Consider the following 16,236-nt stretch of genomic DNA (forward strand, 5'->3'; position numbering starts at 1 on the left):
TTCTTCTTCTTACTTGCTACATAACAAAAGAACTCTTTGGGATTTCCTTTGGCTTGCTCTGCTAAATTCCTGTCATAATATGATTTTGCCTTCCTTGCCATGCTGCCACCTTTCTTGCCTTAGCCTTGTACTGTTCATGAGTTTGCTGGTCACTTTTCTCTTTATATACTCCACAGCATTTTCTTCTTTTGCAGCTTGTGCTTAATTGTATTACTCATCCATCTATTCCTATTAACTAATTAACCCTCCTTACCCTAGGTATACAATTTAATACTGCTTACTCTAGATGACCCTTAACTATATCCCATGCACTATTAACATCCTTACCCTGCAGTGTTTTATGCCATGGTACAGATTTAAGATTTTTCCTAAGCATGTGATAATCACCTGCCTTGTAATTCCACAAATATCCCTTCTTGATAGAGTATTCCTCATGTTTTACAATCTCCCAAGTCAAGACTTGGTTATGGATAGTTTTCCTGATCCTATGACCAGGTGCAATACCCCCCCCCCCAGTCCCTTTTATCATATGCTGCCTTAAGTAATTATCTCTTAGCAGGTGTATAAATTCTGTTTCCTTCCTGCCATGTGATCTTTCTTCCTTCCCGTCTATATATCTCCATTGTTGAAGTTCCCCATGATAATCACTCGACCTGTACTCATTGTACTAATTTGGTGAAGCATGCGTTCAAGATCCTTTCTGGAACTTCCTGGTCTATAGCAAGAGCCAACTGTATATTTTGTCTTACTGGCCTTAATATCACACCAGATTGCTTCAGATAAACAGCCACCCTCCCACCTGTCTCCTATTCTTTTTGGCTGCAATTTATGACAGACAGTTCAGAAATCATGGATCAATGAACTGTATTTAAGTTTTGTAGATATGGAAAAGACATCAGAAATTGCCAAGAGATAAGCTGTTTGAAACACTACAGGTATATTATGTAAATTGGACCTTGTGCTGAGTGACACATGATCTGTATTTAAGTTGTAAGTCAACAGTTAGAATTGAAGTAGATACAAGAAAATGATTTGATGCAAAATCAGATGTGAGATGTGTAGGATGCAAGCTATCTCAATTGTTATTCATCATCTCTATGGATCAACATTATGAAAGAAAGTGGCATTAAACCTGATGTCAAAATTGGAGATGTTAATATCAGCACTTTACTTGTGGAGATGATGTTATACACCTAAATAAATCCAATGCAAGCTGCAGATTCCTTACTTTGCAAGATCCCTTAATAAACTGAATAACTACTGTAACAAATATGGCATGAAAGTCAGCAATAAATAGACCAGAACTATGAAAATAGGCAAGAGCATAGAAAACTTTAGAACAAGTAAAACACTTTGACTATTTAGGCACAATTTTTAGTGGAGATGGCATATTAAATATGGAAATATATGATAGAATAAACAAAGCTGGTATCATTGGGAGTCAGTTGAATACATTTATATGGAATGAAAGAGAAATTAGTCAAAACACTAAACTAGCAGCATGCAAGATAGTGTTTAAACCAATTTTAACTGATGGGGTTTGTTAGAAATAAAAGTTGATCAAAGACTGGAGACCACAGATATGAGAATTCTGAGAAAAATTAGGGCCATAAAAAGATGGCATCAATGGCTGAATCCTATTAAAAATGAAGGCTATTAGTAGAAAGATTAACAAAGCAGTGGTTTGATACCAAGATGTCAAGAAAAAGACCCAGAGGAAGGCCGAGAACTAGGTTGACTAATTGGAGTCCTTGCAAATAGACCATTTTGGTGAAAAAAATTATCACTAGAACATTAGTAATAATATAAACTTTTAATGTAGTACTATCACAGTATCCTGTACACCCCTTGAGGGTACATATCAGGAATTTGATAATGATGATGATGAAGTTTTTCATAGAATGGAGGAAGAGAGATGGAGAATGAGGCCAACCCTGAAATTGGTATGTATAAGGTAGGTGTGTAAGCATGTGATCGGGGAGTAGGTTTTGTGTATGAAGTATATAAATGGATGATTGGCAGGGCTCAACAAATACACTCAACCATGAGTAGATTTTGACAGCTGATGAGTAGCTGCAGACTGGACAAAAAAATATTTTTTATTTAATAAAAAATAACTTTCTAAACAATTTTTTTTTTTAACTTTAAGAGAACACAGAAGAATATGAGTAATACAAAAGGTCATTAATTATCAAAGAAAGAGCCATATGACTTAATTTTGGCTTCACTTATGAAAAATACAGTGCTCTTACATAGGTTTGCTTTGGTATTGAATGAAAGTTTTTGTTTTCCTAAGTTTCTGCCTGGTCTCTGAAGAGAACCAATTAGTTCAAAACACCTATCTGGCCCAAATGGTACTAATAAAAGGTGAATATACAGATGCCAGGACAATGCTTGTATTTTTTAAGTAGTGCAAGCTGAGGCAACTCCAATGCAGAGGATTATATTTTCATAAGCTCTTTTTTAAAGTTTTTAAACTTTTAAGGTTTCTACATTTATTTGACTTTAAATAAGGTTGGATCATTAATATTCCCCATTTCTATATAATAAAAGGCTGTTCTAGTAGCAAAAATTAATATAACAAATTATATTTAAAAAATGGTGTTTTTACTCTTCTCCTGTTCTTATTATTTATTGACTTCTTGGAATAGTTCTCACACAATGGAAATGTTTCATTGATACAGCATCACAAATTACATCATGGAACTTCTGTAGGATTTTATATAATTTGTTGAGCACTTGTTGAATATATTTCCTTTGAATGCAGAGGCAGTGACTATGTTTAAGGCATGGATGAATTATGTGTAGGGGAAGGGGCGTGCCAGCCATATGTCGATGTGTGCGACGCACACAGGCGGCAGGATAGTAAAGGTGCCAAAGAGGAGGAAATACTTAAAAAAAAACGTTTTTTTTAAAGTGATTTTTTTATTGGAGGGGAGGGAGCGCCAACTAAAGTTTTGCACATAGGTGCTGGACACTACTGGCACGCCCCTGTGTAGGGGTGTGGGTGTGTGACAGTGGGTCCTTCTATCTATGATGAGTATTTTGACTCTTTGGAGGTCAAATGATAAAAATAATTAAATAATATCATATCCACTTGGAAATCAGAATCTTTTAGTTCTTAATATGACCAGTATGACACAAATGAAGAAACTCATAAGATCAATATAATTATAAACTTTATTTTACATTTCAGTCACTGTTAACATACAAAGAATATATTTGCATTTGTGTAGCATTTGTTTAAAAGATGTTTTTTTTTAGTCTTCTTTATGCAATAAATGAATGTCACTGATTTAAAAAGTCATGTTTTGTTCTTTTTAATATCATTCATTTGAGTTTGTGTCTTTTTTTAAAAGTTCATTATTATACAGTCTAGTTGTATCCATAAGAGTCTCTGATACAATCTGGTGTTTTATAACATTCCTTAAAAACAGTTTATCCACAGATTTTTATCTATATAGATATATATCATATAGTATGCATATAGTATTCATAAAAATTCATGAAATAATTATTTCATGAATTTTTTTATGTTACATTCATATAAAATTGTATAATTTTACATAACAGTATAATATTACATTCCATAATCAGTATATAATTTAATGTGGGGGTACTTCTTTCACTGATGGACATGGTTTTTCATTCTTTACCCATAATTTGTGTTTAACACTTATGTGAATGATGCTATCTTATGACTAAACACATTGCTGTCATGTTTTATACAATTATCTGAACATTAATAACTTAAACAATATGTATGTGTGTGTGTGTGTGTGTGTGTGTATATATATTCACACTTTAATATGGAAACAAATATAAATGACACTCTCTAGACACAGATAATTTCTCAGTTGGCTTGATTTTTTTAACACCAAAGGCATGAGATTCCTATAGCAAAGTAAGTATGAATGCATATGTTAAATTAAGTTTATTTTTAGATGAAAATTGATTTAAATAAAAATTACCTTAAAATTAGTCTTACACTATATTATTCTAATATATAGCTTGTTACTATGATATTCATCATCTGTGTCTGTGTAGGGAAAAGTTGAAATAGTGCTAGATAAATAATGCGGTGAAAAATCAAACTATTAAATAAATAAACATGATTTTTTTGTATGCAGCAATCCTCCCTACTGGATTCAAAATCTGTCACACACAGATATATGTGGGCAAGCCAGGAGTTAGACATAAGAAAGAAAGAATAAATATTAAAAGTTATCATGTTTGAGTTTGAAATTCAAGAAAGAAAAGAACAACAAATCAACTGATATCAACCATCAGCAGAAAAAATTGTTAGTATTAGTGAACATTCTCTGTTACTATTTATTGTAAATTTGCAGTCTTGCTTGACTAGAATTCCTGTAATTTCAACAAGTTTTTTTTTTTTTTTTTTTTTGAAGCTTTCTGTCTATTCTGATTTAGCAGCAGGCAGTATTCATTAATAAAGGTAAATTATTCAGCATTTATTAAATCATGAGCTCAAAATGCACAAAACCCGTAAACTCAAGAAAATCGATCTTACCCACATTATTTCAGACAGTAACATATCCTGTAAGGGTCAGGTACCAAGAGATGGCATCATTTGTTTGCCGATCTCTTAATCAGTGGCTGCCTGTAATTAGTGGTAGGCATGGGCCAGCTGTCTCTGATTGGCCATCCAATCAGAGACAGCTGGACTGCCCACTCAGTCTCCGAAAGCTAGATAAGGTATAAAGGCCTCACCTACTCCCTATAGCTGATTTATTTTTATGTTTCTATACATATTGATAAAGTGCATGTTTCTATATTTAGCTTATCTCCAAACTTCTTTTTTAGCTTTTGTTATTTTGTTTTTTTTTGATATTCTGATATAATTGAGAGAGAGAGAGAGAGAGGAATACATAAGACAAGATCTCAAAAGAGATATGCAAATATTTTGAGTTTGGGGAGCACTGATATATTATAGTATTAAACCAAGCAGAAAAAATAAAAGCTTATTATTGACTTGCCATTTATTTTGCATAATATCTTCTATAGCACAGTTGCAAGACTGACTGGACATGCTGCTCCTGAGTTTGACTTTGCCATGACGATTGCAATCTTTATGACATTTACAGTTGAAGGTGAGTTAGATAATCTTACAAGCAGGCAGTATGGCTTTTTTTTTTCTCCTGGAAATTTATGTTGTTTCTCCAAGAATTTTTTTTTTTTCCCTACAGGTAAATCAGCCAGAAAACACATGATTAACAAATAAAATATCATGTACTGGTTGGTAAATGGCATGGTGAAGGTGGTGGATTGCACAGTGTTTATGATGAATAGTTTGGTGTTGGATGGTGGATTGTGTGATGTAATGGCTTCTCCACAGTGAGTCGAACCCCATGAAGGTGTCGTGCAATAATAATAATGCCAAAAAAGATATCTTTATAGTTTTTCACACTTTGGTATTCTTAATTTTTTTTTTAATACAAAATTATTTACTTATAGCAATCCCATTCATTAAGAGAATGGGACATCTGTATTATGGAAAATCTGTATTATGTGAGAGCTTAAGATGATCTTGTTAACTGGTTCTTTCCATTTGTATTTGTCCTTGAGAAATATGCGAGAATTTTTTTATTTATAGCATGTAACAAAATAATTAAAGTGGCTAATTAAGCTTAAACCTATCTTCCATGGCTGTGTAAGCATGAATTGTGATAAGTTCTGCTGTTGTGGACTCAGGCAGTTTATTATTATTATTATTACTTGACACCTCCAGGGAGTCTAAGGACTCATCGTGGGAGGGCACACACACTACTCTACTTCACTAAATATATCTAATCCTCTCCTACTGCTACTTATTTCTCCAACTATGACACTACTACCATCTATCGCCCATCACCAACAACAGTAATTTAGTTTTATGCATAATGATGTTCAAATAAAACAAGCTTAGCAAGTATTATTCTGAGCTAATTCAGTCTATTCTTAGTGTTTATTTAAACAAATTTAAGATGTTGCCTTGAAAACTGATGTGTAAAAATATTAATGAAAAGTCAAACAGTTAAGAGTATATAACAGGTCTGGTCCCTTGGATTCCTTGGAGATGAGGAAGTGGTAGAAAAGATTCAGAGGAGAGTGACCAAGTTTGCGAGTGGTGTAAGGAATGCTCCCTACATTGATAAATTGAGAGTTTGTGGGTTACTGAGGTTAGTTGATAGGCAGAGAAGAGGGGGTATGATAGAAACATTTAAATTACTAAAAGAGTTTTATAAGATTGATGTAGGGGAAATATTTCAGCAGTGAGATAGGGGTAGAAAACAAGAGGTGATCCCTGAAATTTAAGTAAGAGTGTGGTTAACAAGGGTGTGAGGACTAGATTTTTTCTTGGAGAGTGGTGAATGAATGAATGGAATGCATTGCCTGACTCATTTGTGAGTGCTTCGTCTGTAAATGAGAGATGATCTCTCATTTACATCCCATTCAAGAAATGGTATATTGTGTGGATAGTTTGGGACTCCCGTGATGAGTCTTCTGACTCCATGGAGATACCCATATTATAATAATAATACACCGACAGTTTATTATCTGTTGTGCAATAGCAATGAATGATTAATGCTATTTTTTATGTTAATTAGTTAATTTACATAAAAACATAATTTATAAAAACATAAGTAAAATTATTATAAACACTGCCTGCTACAATCTAGCTATATGTATATTATGAAAGTTTGAAGTAAACAATAGTTTGTGTGTGTGGGGGGGGAATGTTTAAACCTATATTGTGTGTTGAATATGATTGATCCTGTTATATATTTGGAAGAATACCACTGTAAATTAAATTCACAAATAGCAGATTACATGTAAATTAATTATAAGCAGACTTATGGAAATTCAGTTCATGCTTTTTTTTTTTTTTCTCTTTTTCTTTTTGTAAATTATTTCATTTTCAGCTGTTAATCAAATATGAATTACAAACCATCAAAAATACTCATTTTTTTTCCAAAGAATAATTAACTTAATATAATTTATATTTGATCATAGGTTAATTATAATCAAAATTATAGTGAAACTAATAATATTGTAACTAATCTGAATATATTTGAAATCTGAATCTATATATTATCATTTTAAACAGTTCTATTTCTTTATTAGATATATGAAGAGCCAAAGGCTTCAATTCGGCAACATATGACTTGTTTAAGTTAAGGGATATTACATCCCATATCGTTTCTTAGCTGAATAAGAAACTCAAAGAGTTTCATGCCGAATATAGTAGAAACTATATAAAGTTCGGCGATTCCAAGCGTAAGCAAATACCTGGATACTGCAGCAACTGACCCTTAAGGTAGTGCAAGCTGAGGCAACTCATGTCTAAGGTGGAGCAAGCTCCGATCACTATTCTTGATATTTATCCATAATGTGAACTTAGCTCCTAGGAGCTGTATTACTGTTCTACATTATGAGAGAAGGTCACTACCCAGACCGGTTTCAACCTTTATTTGAGGTCTCATCAGTGAGTAGGTAGACCTAGTTAATATCAAGTTTGTAGCAAACAGAACTTACAACCCTTCTATGAGTAATCCTTCTATAAGTTCTGTTCACTACAAACTTGATATTAACTAGGTGTCTGTATAGTTTATATAGTTTCTACTATATTCGGCATGAAACTCTTTGAGTTTCTTATTCAGCTAAGAAACGATATGGGATGTAATATCCCTTAACTTAAACAAGTTCTCTTTCTTGTTTCTTGAATCATCAGCATAGAAATTATTTTTATTTGGGTCTGTTCCATGGAATGAATTAATAGATTTATAAACAATTGCACTTAACCATTATAAAGCATTTTACATCTCTAATTAGCAGTAAAATGTTTATACTGCACTTTTTTTTTTGTTATATCTATATAGCATTACAAAAAGAAAAAGCATGGATATCAGTTACCTTCAGGCTGTGCTATTCTGTGACAGGTGAGGAATAATGTCATCACTAGTAGGGGAGATAGTAGGGCAGGTGTCTCGTGCACTTGGGAAACTTTCTCCATAAAAAGACATACCTAAGGCATTGATGACAGAATTTAATGCAACAACAACAAAAACAGCTATGGTGCTAATATTGTTAAGAATGTTGGCTGTTTTCTGGTCACTTCGTTGGTTGATGTTGCATCCCAGTGACAATATGAGGACAATTCCATAGACAATCTGTTGAAATCATCAGTTATAATATATTAATATGATAATCAAATTATTGTAGGATTTTGGACTGATACAGCACAAAAGCGAGACATTGCACTTAACAATGATTAACGAAATGATTGAAAAGCGAAGAGTGACGAGATTCATTTGGGTGAACACTGCACGAAAGCATGTCTGTAATTAGATGAATGATATACAATAATAATACAAACTGCAATGCACATAACAGCAACTTTTGCAAAGGCTACACATGACAAGGACACATTTTCTGGAATTTATATATAGTTAATTACAACATATACTACTGAGGCTTTACAAATGTTTCCACCTCAAAAAGCCATATATATAAATATATAGACTTCTCAAATATGTTATAATGATTTGTTTTTACAAATAAAATTTGATAAGAAAAATTAGTAACAAGTATTAATAAAGAGTGCATAAGTCTTAAATATTGATGCTATATGTATTTTTACATAGAATGATTAAATCATGATTTTCATATATTACTGCATATATTTTAAAATGTAATTGAACTATATATATAGATATATATCTTTTATGTCTTGCATGCTATTTCAGTGATGCATTTTAATATAATTATTAATATTTCTGCTACAACCTCTATTATTATTAGTGCCTAGTTTTTCTTATAAAGAGAGAATGATTTCATGATTCTGCTCCTCTGTAATGTTTTGATGAATTTGAATTTCAGCAATACAAAGTGTTTTCTAAGATAACTGAGTTTAAACAGATAATGCATAAGCTCATAGTAGCATTAAATTAACCATATATGCAATTATAAATAACTTAGCCCACGTATCTAGAATCATCAGAGGCACTGAGAAGTAAGTAATGGGAAAATGCATCTTTCAGGCAGTAGGGCATTTTTACTATAGCCTAAGATTAAATAACATTCTTTTTTGGCACAGATTAAGAGCAGTGAATGATTAAAAAGGGAAATTCTTGGTATTATAAAATTTTCTGCAGCATGAATATGATGAAAGTCATTAAAGAGTTTTAAAAAAGTTGACATTATATATTTTTGGAGCTAAACAACAAAAGTGGCAGTTATTGCATTTAATATTGAGAATAAAATGATTACATTCTAAGGAAGAAGATGCATAATGCATGAAAATTAATCTGCTTTCTTATTATCAGCACATATGTTTTGAGGTTCATTAGTTACTCTTAAAAGAAACAACCAGAATATTTCTTTGAGTCATCATATTAGAACACTCGAAGGCTTTTGGTTATTTTAAGTGTTTTGAAACAGAAAAATAGCTCACAAAGTTTGATTAGTGAAATTGTGATTAAGTTACTTGACTGCTTTATGGAGTTGAGTTAGCACTGTATTTTATTAGACTCCAATTTATGACAGCTTTTGAAATTTTATGTGTTTGTTGCTCATCCATGTATGTTATGTTTAAAAGCTTGGGATTGCACTTGAATATTCAAATATCAGAATTTCAGAATTGAAAAAAAAAAAGCTACACATAAAAAACAGTACAGCACATTCTGATTGCAGTTCTGTATTCCAATCCAGAAAATAATTATTTTGTTTTCAAAATGCTAGATATTTAAAAGCAAATAATTGATTGGGTAATGAAAATAATTTTCAAATTTCCAGTGCCACATAAAATAAGTGGAATCCCCACAAATAATAATGATGCTTTTTTGTTTATCTATTTAAAAAAAAAAAATCTCAAAATAGCATTAATAACCAACAAGAGGTTTTAGTTCTGCTTTGAGAACAAGCGACATTTTTCTCACCTCTCTTTTTTCCCCCTTTCCCCCCATATTGTTATCATTATTATGCGATATCTCTAAGGAGTCCAAGGGCTCATTACAGGAGGGTTGATGGTAGTAGTAGTTGGAGGATTAAGTAGAAGAGATGGAGAGCTGAGTTTAGTGAAGGAGAGGACTTACTGCCCTCCTGTAATGAGCCCTTGGACTCCTTAGAGATATCGCATAATAATGATAACAATATGGGGGGAAAGGGGGAAAAAAGAGAGGTGAGAAAAATGTGCCATCTACCACTTACTACCACCACACCAATAGCAGTCTTTTTTTTTTTTGTTTAAACTGTGTGTGTGTGTGTTCTCATGGCTGATTTGTCTGTATGCAGGATGAAAACCTCAAATATTAATATATGATTATTTGAAATTTCATCCAAAACAAACAAAATAGTTTTGCATATGCAAAACTATTCAAAACTATCGGTGTAGTGTTCGAGATGGAGAGTTGTACAGTGGGTGTCCTCCCGCAATGAGTCTTCGGACTCCTTGGAGGTTTTGCGAATAATGATAATAATAATAATAATAAAAAAGGGAAATCATTCCTGCATTGCATTATGGTACTTTGTTGTATGTACAGTATACTGAGTTTTATCCATGTGGTTTGAAAATATGAGAATAGATGAAATTGAGATTTTAAGCAGTTTTAATGACGTGGAACAGCACATTGTATATATAACACTGCCTTCTACATTACAACAAAGATAAAGAATCTAACATTAAATGCATAATGTGTAAGGCACAATGGTTATCTTGAATTTTATATCACTGTGATATTACTGAAATATTCTTAAAGATATGAAAATTATTTTAACAGTTTTAATACCAGAGAAGGTTCTCATTATGTAACAGTATAATCAGAGCCTTTCTCTCTGAAATTATGACTTTGTATTCTCTTCCATTCTTCTTCAACACTTCCATGAATGGACAGTGCTGAAGATCATAAATATAAACATCCAGCATTCATATTTATGATCAGAAATTGTGATTAAATATCTTCTTATCGGTGATCATAAAGAATGTTCAGCAGTTCACTCCAGATGTCATTTTTATGCCTTTTCATTTCATTTTCCCTCTGCTTCCTCATCATCCTGAAATTTTGCTCCCACATTCTGAACAAATTACAGTTTTACTCCTGCTGTCCATTGAGGATACATTCCTGAAAAGTATAATGCATAGCAAAGCTATTTCTCTTTAAGAATTAATGTAATAGAAGGAGATATGTGCAGGAATCTCAGAAGAAGATCGGCATAAATCTCAAACTTTTGGATTTTTTTGAGGATTTCTTTATCATCCAAATATTGGTTGATGTATTTTTTGTTTAATACTATGTATCATCAAAAGAAATGTGAAATTTTTAGTACTACAGAAAATATTAGGTGATAATATTGGAAAATATCATTGAAATTTTCTGGCTGTTGACTACAAGGTCAAAGTAGGACATGTTACAAATGTTTCAGGCATCTGCTAAATGCATATTCAGAAAGCATGTCTGGAAATTTTCAGGCATTGCATCAAGGGATTAAATGTGAAGGTGCTATTATAATAAAAACTGGTGACAGCTTTCCGGTTTCCATGAGTGATATTAAATGATGAAGCAAATGATTTAAGCACTAGTTGAAGTAAATAGCTGCAGTAATATGCATTATATATTATCAGATTTGTATGGGAGGGGTAATTAAGGCCTTGATTTAGCTACTTCTGCATGCAAAGTTTAGAATTGCAGTACAGTATGTGACTAATTGCAGGTACAAGTATTGTGAAACATAATTCTCTATTTTATTTTATTATATTATTAAAAAAAAAAGGTGTACTCCATATTTTTTTTCCAAAAAAATTCTTACAGCTATGGGATGTGTGAATAGACTTATGCTATTCACTATTTATAACCACTATTTTTCAGCTCAACTTATATTTTAAAGTTTAATAGAAAATATAGTATTACTACTATTCATATGGAAATCGTAATTAAAAAAAAATTAATGATGTGCTATTGCTAACTTATGATATTTAACTATATGCATTCTTGATTCCAGGGAGAATTTCTTAGTTATAATTAGGACCTCCCCCCCCCCTTTCCTTTTTTCTGTACATCATATTTAACATACTTGAATTAGTAGCATAGCTGCTGTTTGCATAATTATGTTCATGTTGGAAGAAAATTTAGAGGTCAAATGAAATTTCTCCTACTTTGCTGCTTAATAAATATGTATAGTGTCCAAAAATTCTTGATTTTAGTATTAATTTACATATATTTTTTAAAAAAATGTTTTATATATATTTGTAAACAGAACTATTCTGAAAAGTACATAAGGATTGCTCCATTATTAATATTGTAACAAAAACTTGTCAGTACTTTTTTTTTTTACATATATATGCTTTTTGAAATGGTTTTCCATATCCTTTACTTTTTCATAATGACCACCACTAAGTCTTAAATTAAAAAACCAAGATCACTGGTCCAATATTACTTTTGTGTTGAATCATCACTGTTCTTCATACCAAGGGCAGATATCAAAATGTTCACAATCGATATGGTGAAGATGCCAATAGTAATGATGTTGTTCAAGATGTTTGCCACTCGTTGCTTAGGTACCTCATTCAAATTCAAGTTGGCGATCACTAAAATGAGGCCTCCAACTACGATCTACAGTACAGAGAGCAAATAGCCAATTTTACTCACTGAAGTTCACATGGGATAACACAAAATCCTTCAAGGGTTATAAATAATATATTTTTCACCTTAGCAAGAGCTGAACTTATATTATGAAATGTAAACTATAAACTTGTGAAATATTAACAGTGATTTTACTCATGTGGTGCACTGAAAAGTTAAATCTATTATTTATTACTTATATATACATTAAGAATGTTCACAAACTCCTATACAAATTTAACTTACTTAAACAAAGTTAAATGCCATAGGTATACTGGAACTATTTTCATAATCAGTGATAACTGTTTTTTTTTTTTAATACTTATGTATAAAAATAGTATCTCTGCCTACTCCCACTGGGAACAAATGACATTAGGTGGTTTATTTTTAAATGCAGTACAAATTTTTTTCTAATTATTTTTATGCACTAAAAATGATTTGTTAAAAAGACGTAATTCTTTAGGTATCACTGCAAAATTACTTTTAATATCGTGATACTGTGTAATGAAAGACAGTTTAGAATTATTTTATTCTCTTTGGTTATTCTAAAAATAGGCTCACTCCCTTGAAGGTAGAGCTGTTAGTTCAAGTCGAAGTTATTCCATTATACCTTATACAAACCCACTTAAACATTGCATCACATAAGTGTTATTAAACTTCATTTTTTATTATAATGCTTAACCAACGATATTTTTAATATATTCAAGTCTCACTTGAATTACTTCGTTTTACATTAAGTTCACTTTGCATCTTTGAATTTGATGAATTAGAACCTTTTTTAGGAGGATCTGCATCAAACACAGAAAGAAAAACGTTGACGATGGTAACAGCAAACACCAGCCACACCAAAATATTGTTGAGGAGATCTGCATTTCCTTGCTGTGATTCATTGTTGATGTTGTAACGACCTTTCAGCACAATTATTATACCAATCGTAATCTATAAGGAGAAGAAACCCATGTACAGCTTCACTGAAAACTCCTATTTGATGGCTTAAGCAATACGCGAAGAATTAAGTACAAAAGAAACGATCCAATACTATGAATTTCCCCTTGTAGTGCTTAGTGCTGAGGAAGCCTAGTGCTATAAATATAACCTATGAACATTATGAATAGGCACATATAAGCCATATGTGAATAAACTATCAGATTTGAAACCAAAGTTAAATAAATCTAAATTGCATAATTTATTAGTTACAAAACTGCATACATTTTTTTTTTGCGGGGCATGGGTAGATATCAGATAATTACCTACTAGAATTATTTTAAAAGAATGTAAGAAAAGGGTGAAGCAGAAATAATAAAAAAGCATGATCCAGGCACCGAATTAAATATTATTTAACAAGCTTGAACAAAAGAAGTACAGCCTTTAAGTATGCAACCAGAATGTGATGGGATGGTTATACGAGCCATTTGTTAAATCTCATTCATACAAAAAATTTATTAAATTCCATAACAAATCTGAATTTAACAAAGTTGCACATATTGCTGTTTCTTTGCTATTTGGCTGTAGCCAATTTCCTGAGTATAATAAATTTAGTTTAATTCTTTATCCAAAGTGTAAGCAAACAAAGTTTACACCTGAAGTATCTTCAGGACCGAGACAACTCGTGTAAAGGTGGACCAAGCTCTCATCACTACCTGTCTTAGTATCTTCCATAATGCAAAACACATCTCCTTGCGGACATGTATTATGCTATGCATTAAGGGAAGGGCCACTACCCAGACCAGTTTTGACCTTTATTGAGGTCTCATCAGTGGAAACCAGACCCAGAGGTGATGATACTAAGGTAAAAGTAATGGAGATGTCATATTTACCTATATGCGTTGCCAAAAGGTATCTCACCTTATTATTAAATTACTCTGGATTTAGAGAAAGATGTTGGAAGTTTTTTTCCACTTGATTAGGCTATAATAAATTTAATTTAAATCTTATCTAAGTGTAAGCAAACAAAGTTTACTTCTAAAGTATCTTCAGGACTGAGGCAACTTGTGTAAAGGTGGACCAAGCTCTCATCACTACTTGTCTTAGTATCTCCCATAATGCAAAGCACATCTCCTTCCAGACATGCTGTTAATATAATGCATAGCATTATACATTAAGAGAAGGACCACTACATAGCATTATACATGTCTGCAAGGAGATGTGCTTTGCATTATGGGAGATACTAAGACAAGTAGTGAGAGCTTGGTCCACCTTTACCACGAGTTGCCTCAGTCCTGAAGATACTTCAGATGCAAACTTTGTTTGCTTACACTTGGATAAAGGATTAAACTAAATTTATTATAGTATAACCAAGTGGGAAAAAACTTCTAACATCTTTCTCTAAATCCATAGTAATTTAATAATAAGATGAGACACCTTTTGGAAACTCATATAGGTAAATATGACTTCTCCATTACTTCTACTTGAGTATCACCACCTCTTGGTCTGGCTCCCACTGACAAAACCTCAATAAAGGTCGAAACCGGTTTGGATAGTGGCCCTTCCCTTAATGCATAGCATTATACATGTCTGCAAGGAGATTTGCTTTGCATTATGGGAGATACTAAGACAAGTAGTGATGTCTTAGTATCTCCCTTACTTCTACTTGAGTATCACCACCTAAGAGATACTAAGAGTTTGGATAGTGGCCCTTCCCTTAATGCATAGCATTATACATGTCTGCAAGGAGATGTGCTTTGCATTATGGGAGATACTAAGACAAGTATTGATGTCTTAGTATCTCCCTTACTTCTACTTGAGTATCACCACCTAAGAGATACTAAGACAAGTAGTGATGTCTTAGTATCTCCATTACTTCTACTTGAGTATCACCACCTCTTGGTCTGGCTCCCACTGACGAAACCTCAATAAAGGTCGAAACCGGTTTGGATAGTGGCCCTTCCCTTAATGCATAGCATTATACATGTCTGCAAGGAGATGTGCTTTGCATTATGGGAGATACTAAGACAAGTAGTGATGTAGTGATGAGAGCTTGGTCCACCTTTACCACGAGTTGCCTTAGTCCTGAAGATACTTCAGGTGCAAACTTTGTTTGCTTACACTTGGATAAAGGATTAAACTAAATTTATTATAGTCTGACCAAGTGGGGGAAAATTTCCAACAGTTTCCTGAGAGAAGAACAAGTCTCAGAGAAAATGAAGGAAGAAAGATTTGAAAATGTTTTCTTTAGTTAATTCCAGAAGCAGTATGATCAGAAAAAAGATGCAATACATTCACTTTGGTTGGAAAACATCTCGATTCAAATGCCATTGTGACTTGAGGAACATCTACAAGGACGTTTTCATCTGAAGCTAAGTTAGCCCATCTCATGTGGAGGCAAAAAGCTTACCCCTCCTGGAAAATTGGGTTTCCTCTCCCACAAAGCAAAGGTGATGAAGAGGAGGAAGAAAAAAGTATAAGAATACATACGATTAAAAGTATATTTATGGGTGCAGTGGAGGAATTGACCTTCCATGATAAGTCTGAGCTCTCCAAGGAGGTGGTAAGTAGTAGTAATAACAATGCCTGAGACTGGATGAAAAACCCAGTTAATGCAAACATGTATATAACTATGTGCTTCACTAGTAATAAATAATCCAGCACTGGAAAGAGGATACTCAAGAAGCTACAAGAA

General features: G+C 32.6%; 1 protein-coding gene and 1 long non-coding RNA gene across 3 annotated transcripts in view; one reads left to right on the top strand and one right to left on the bottom strand.

The window, feature by feature from the left end:
• Positions 1 to 3,161: 3,161 nt before the first annotated feature.
• LOC150110136 (ninjurin-2-like) overlaps positions 3,162 to 16,236 on the bottom strand; it is an 84,992-nt gene continuing 71,917 nt past the window's right edge. Inside the window, exons 3-4 of the mRNA XM_090391673.1 lie at positions 7,915 to 8,171; positions 3,162 to 3,894 (exon numbers count right to left, since the gene is read on the bottom strand). Of these exons, the coding sequence (XP_090247799.1) occupies positions 7,917 to 8,171 (255 nt within the window). The 3' untranslated portion in view covers positions 3,162 to 3,894; positions 7,915 to 7,916. The remainder of the gene's footprint in view (positions 3,895 to 7,914; positions 8,172 to 16,236) is intronic.
• LOC150110137 (uncharacterized) lies at positions 3,884 to 7,956 on the top strand. 2 transcript variants are annotated; one of them, XR_016548235.1, is made up of 3 exons: positions 3,884 to 4,301; positions 5,026 to 5,111; positions 7,881 to 7,956. It is a non-coding gene; the product is annotated as an uncharacterized LOC150110137 (long non-coding RNA). The 2 variants fall into 2 exon arrangements; XR_016548236.1 differs by lacking the exon at positions 7,881 to 7,956 and adding an exon at positions 5,208 to 6,812.

The sequence above is a fragment of the Typopeltis vanoorti genome, chromosome 1, assembly GCF_054136105.1.
Source record: "Typopeltis vanoorti isolate ZY-2024b chromosome 1, IOZ_Tvanoo_1.0, whole genome shotgun sequence".
In the NCBI taxonomy this organism is placed as follows: domain Eukaryota; kingdom Metazoa; phylum Arthropoda; class Arachnida; order Uropygi; family Thelyphonidae; genus Typopeltis; species Typopeltis vanoorti.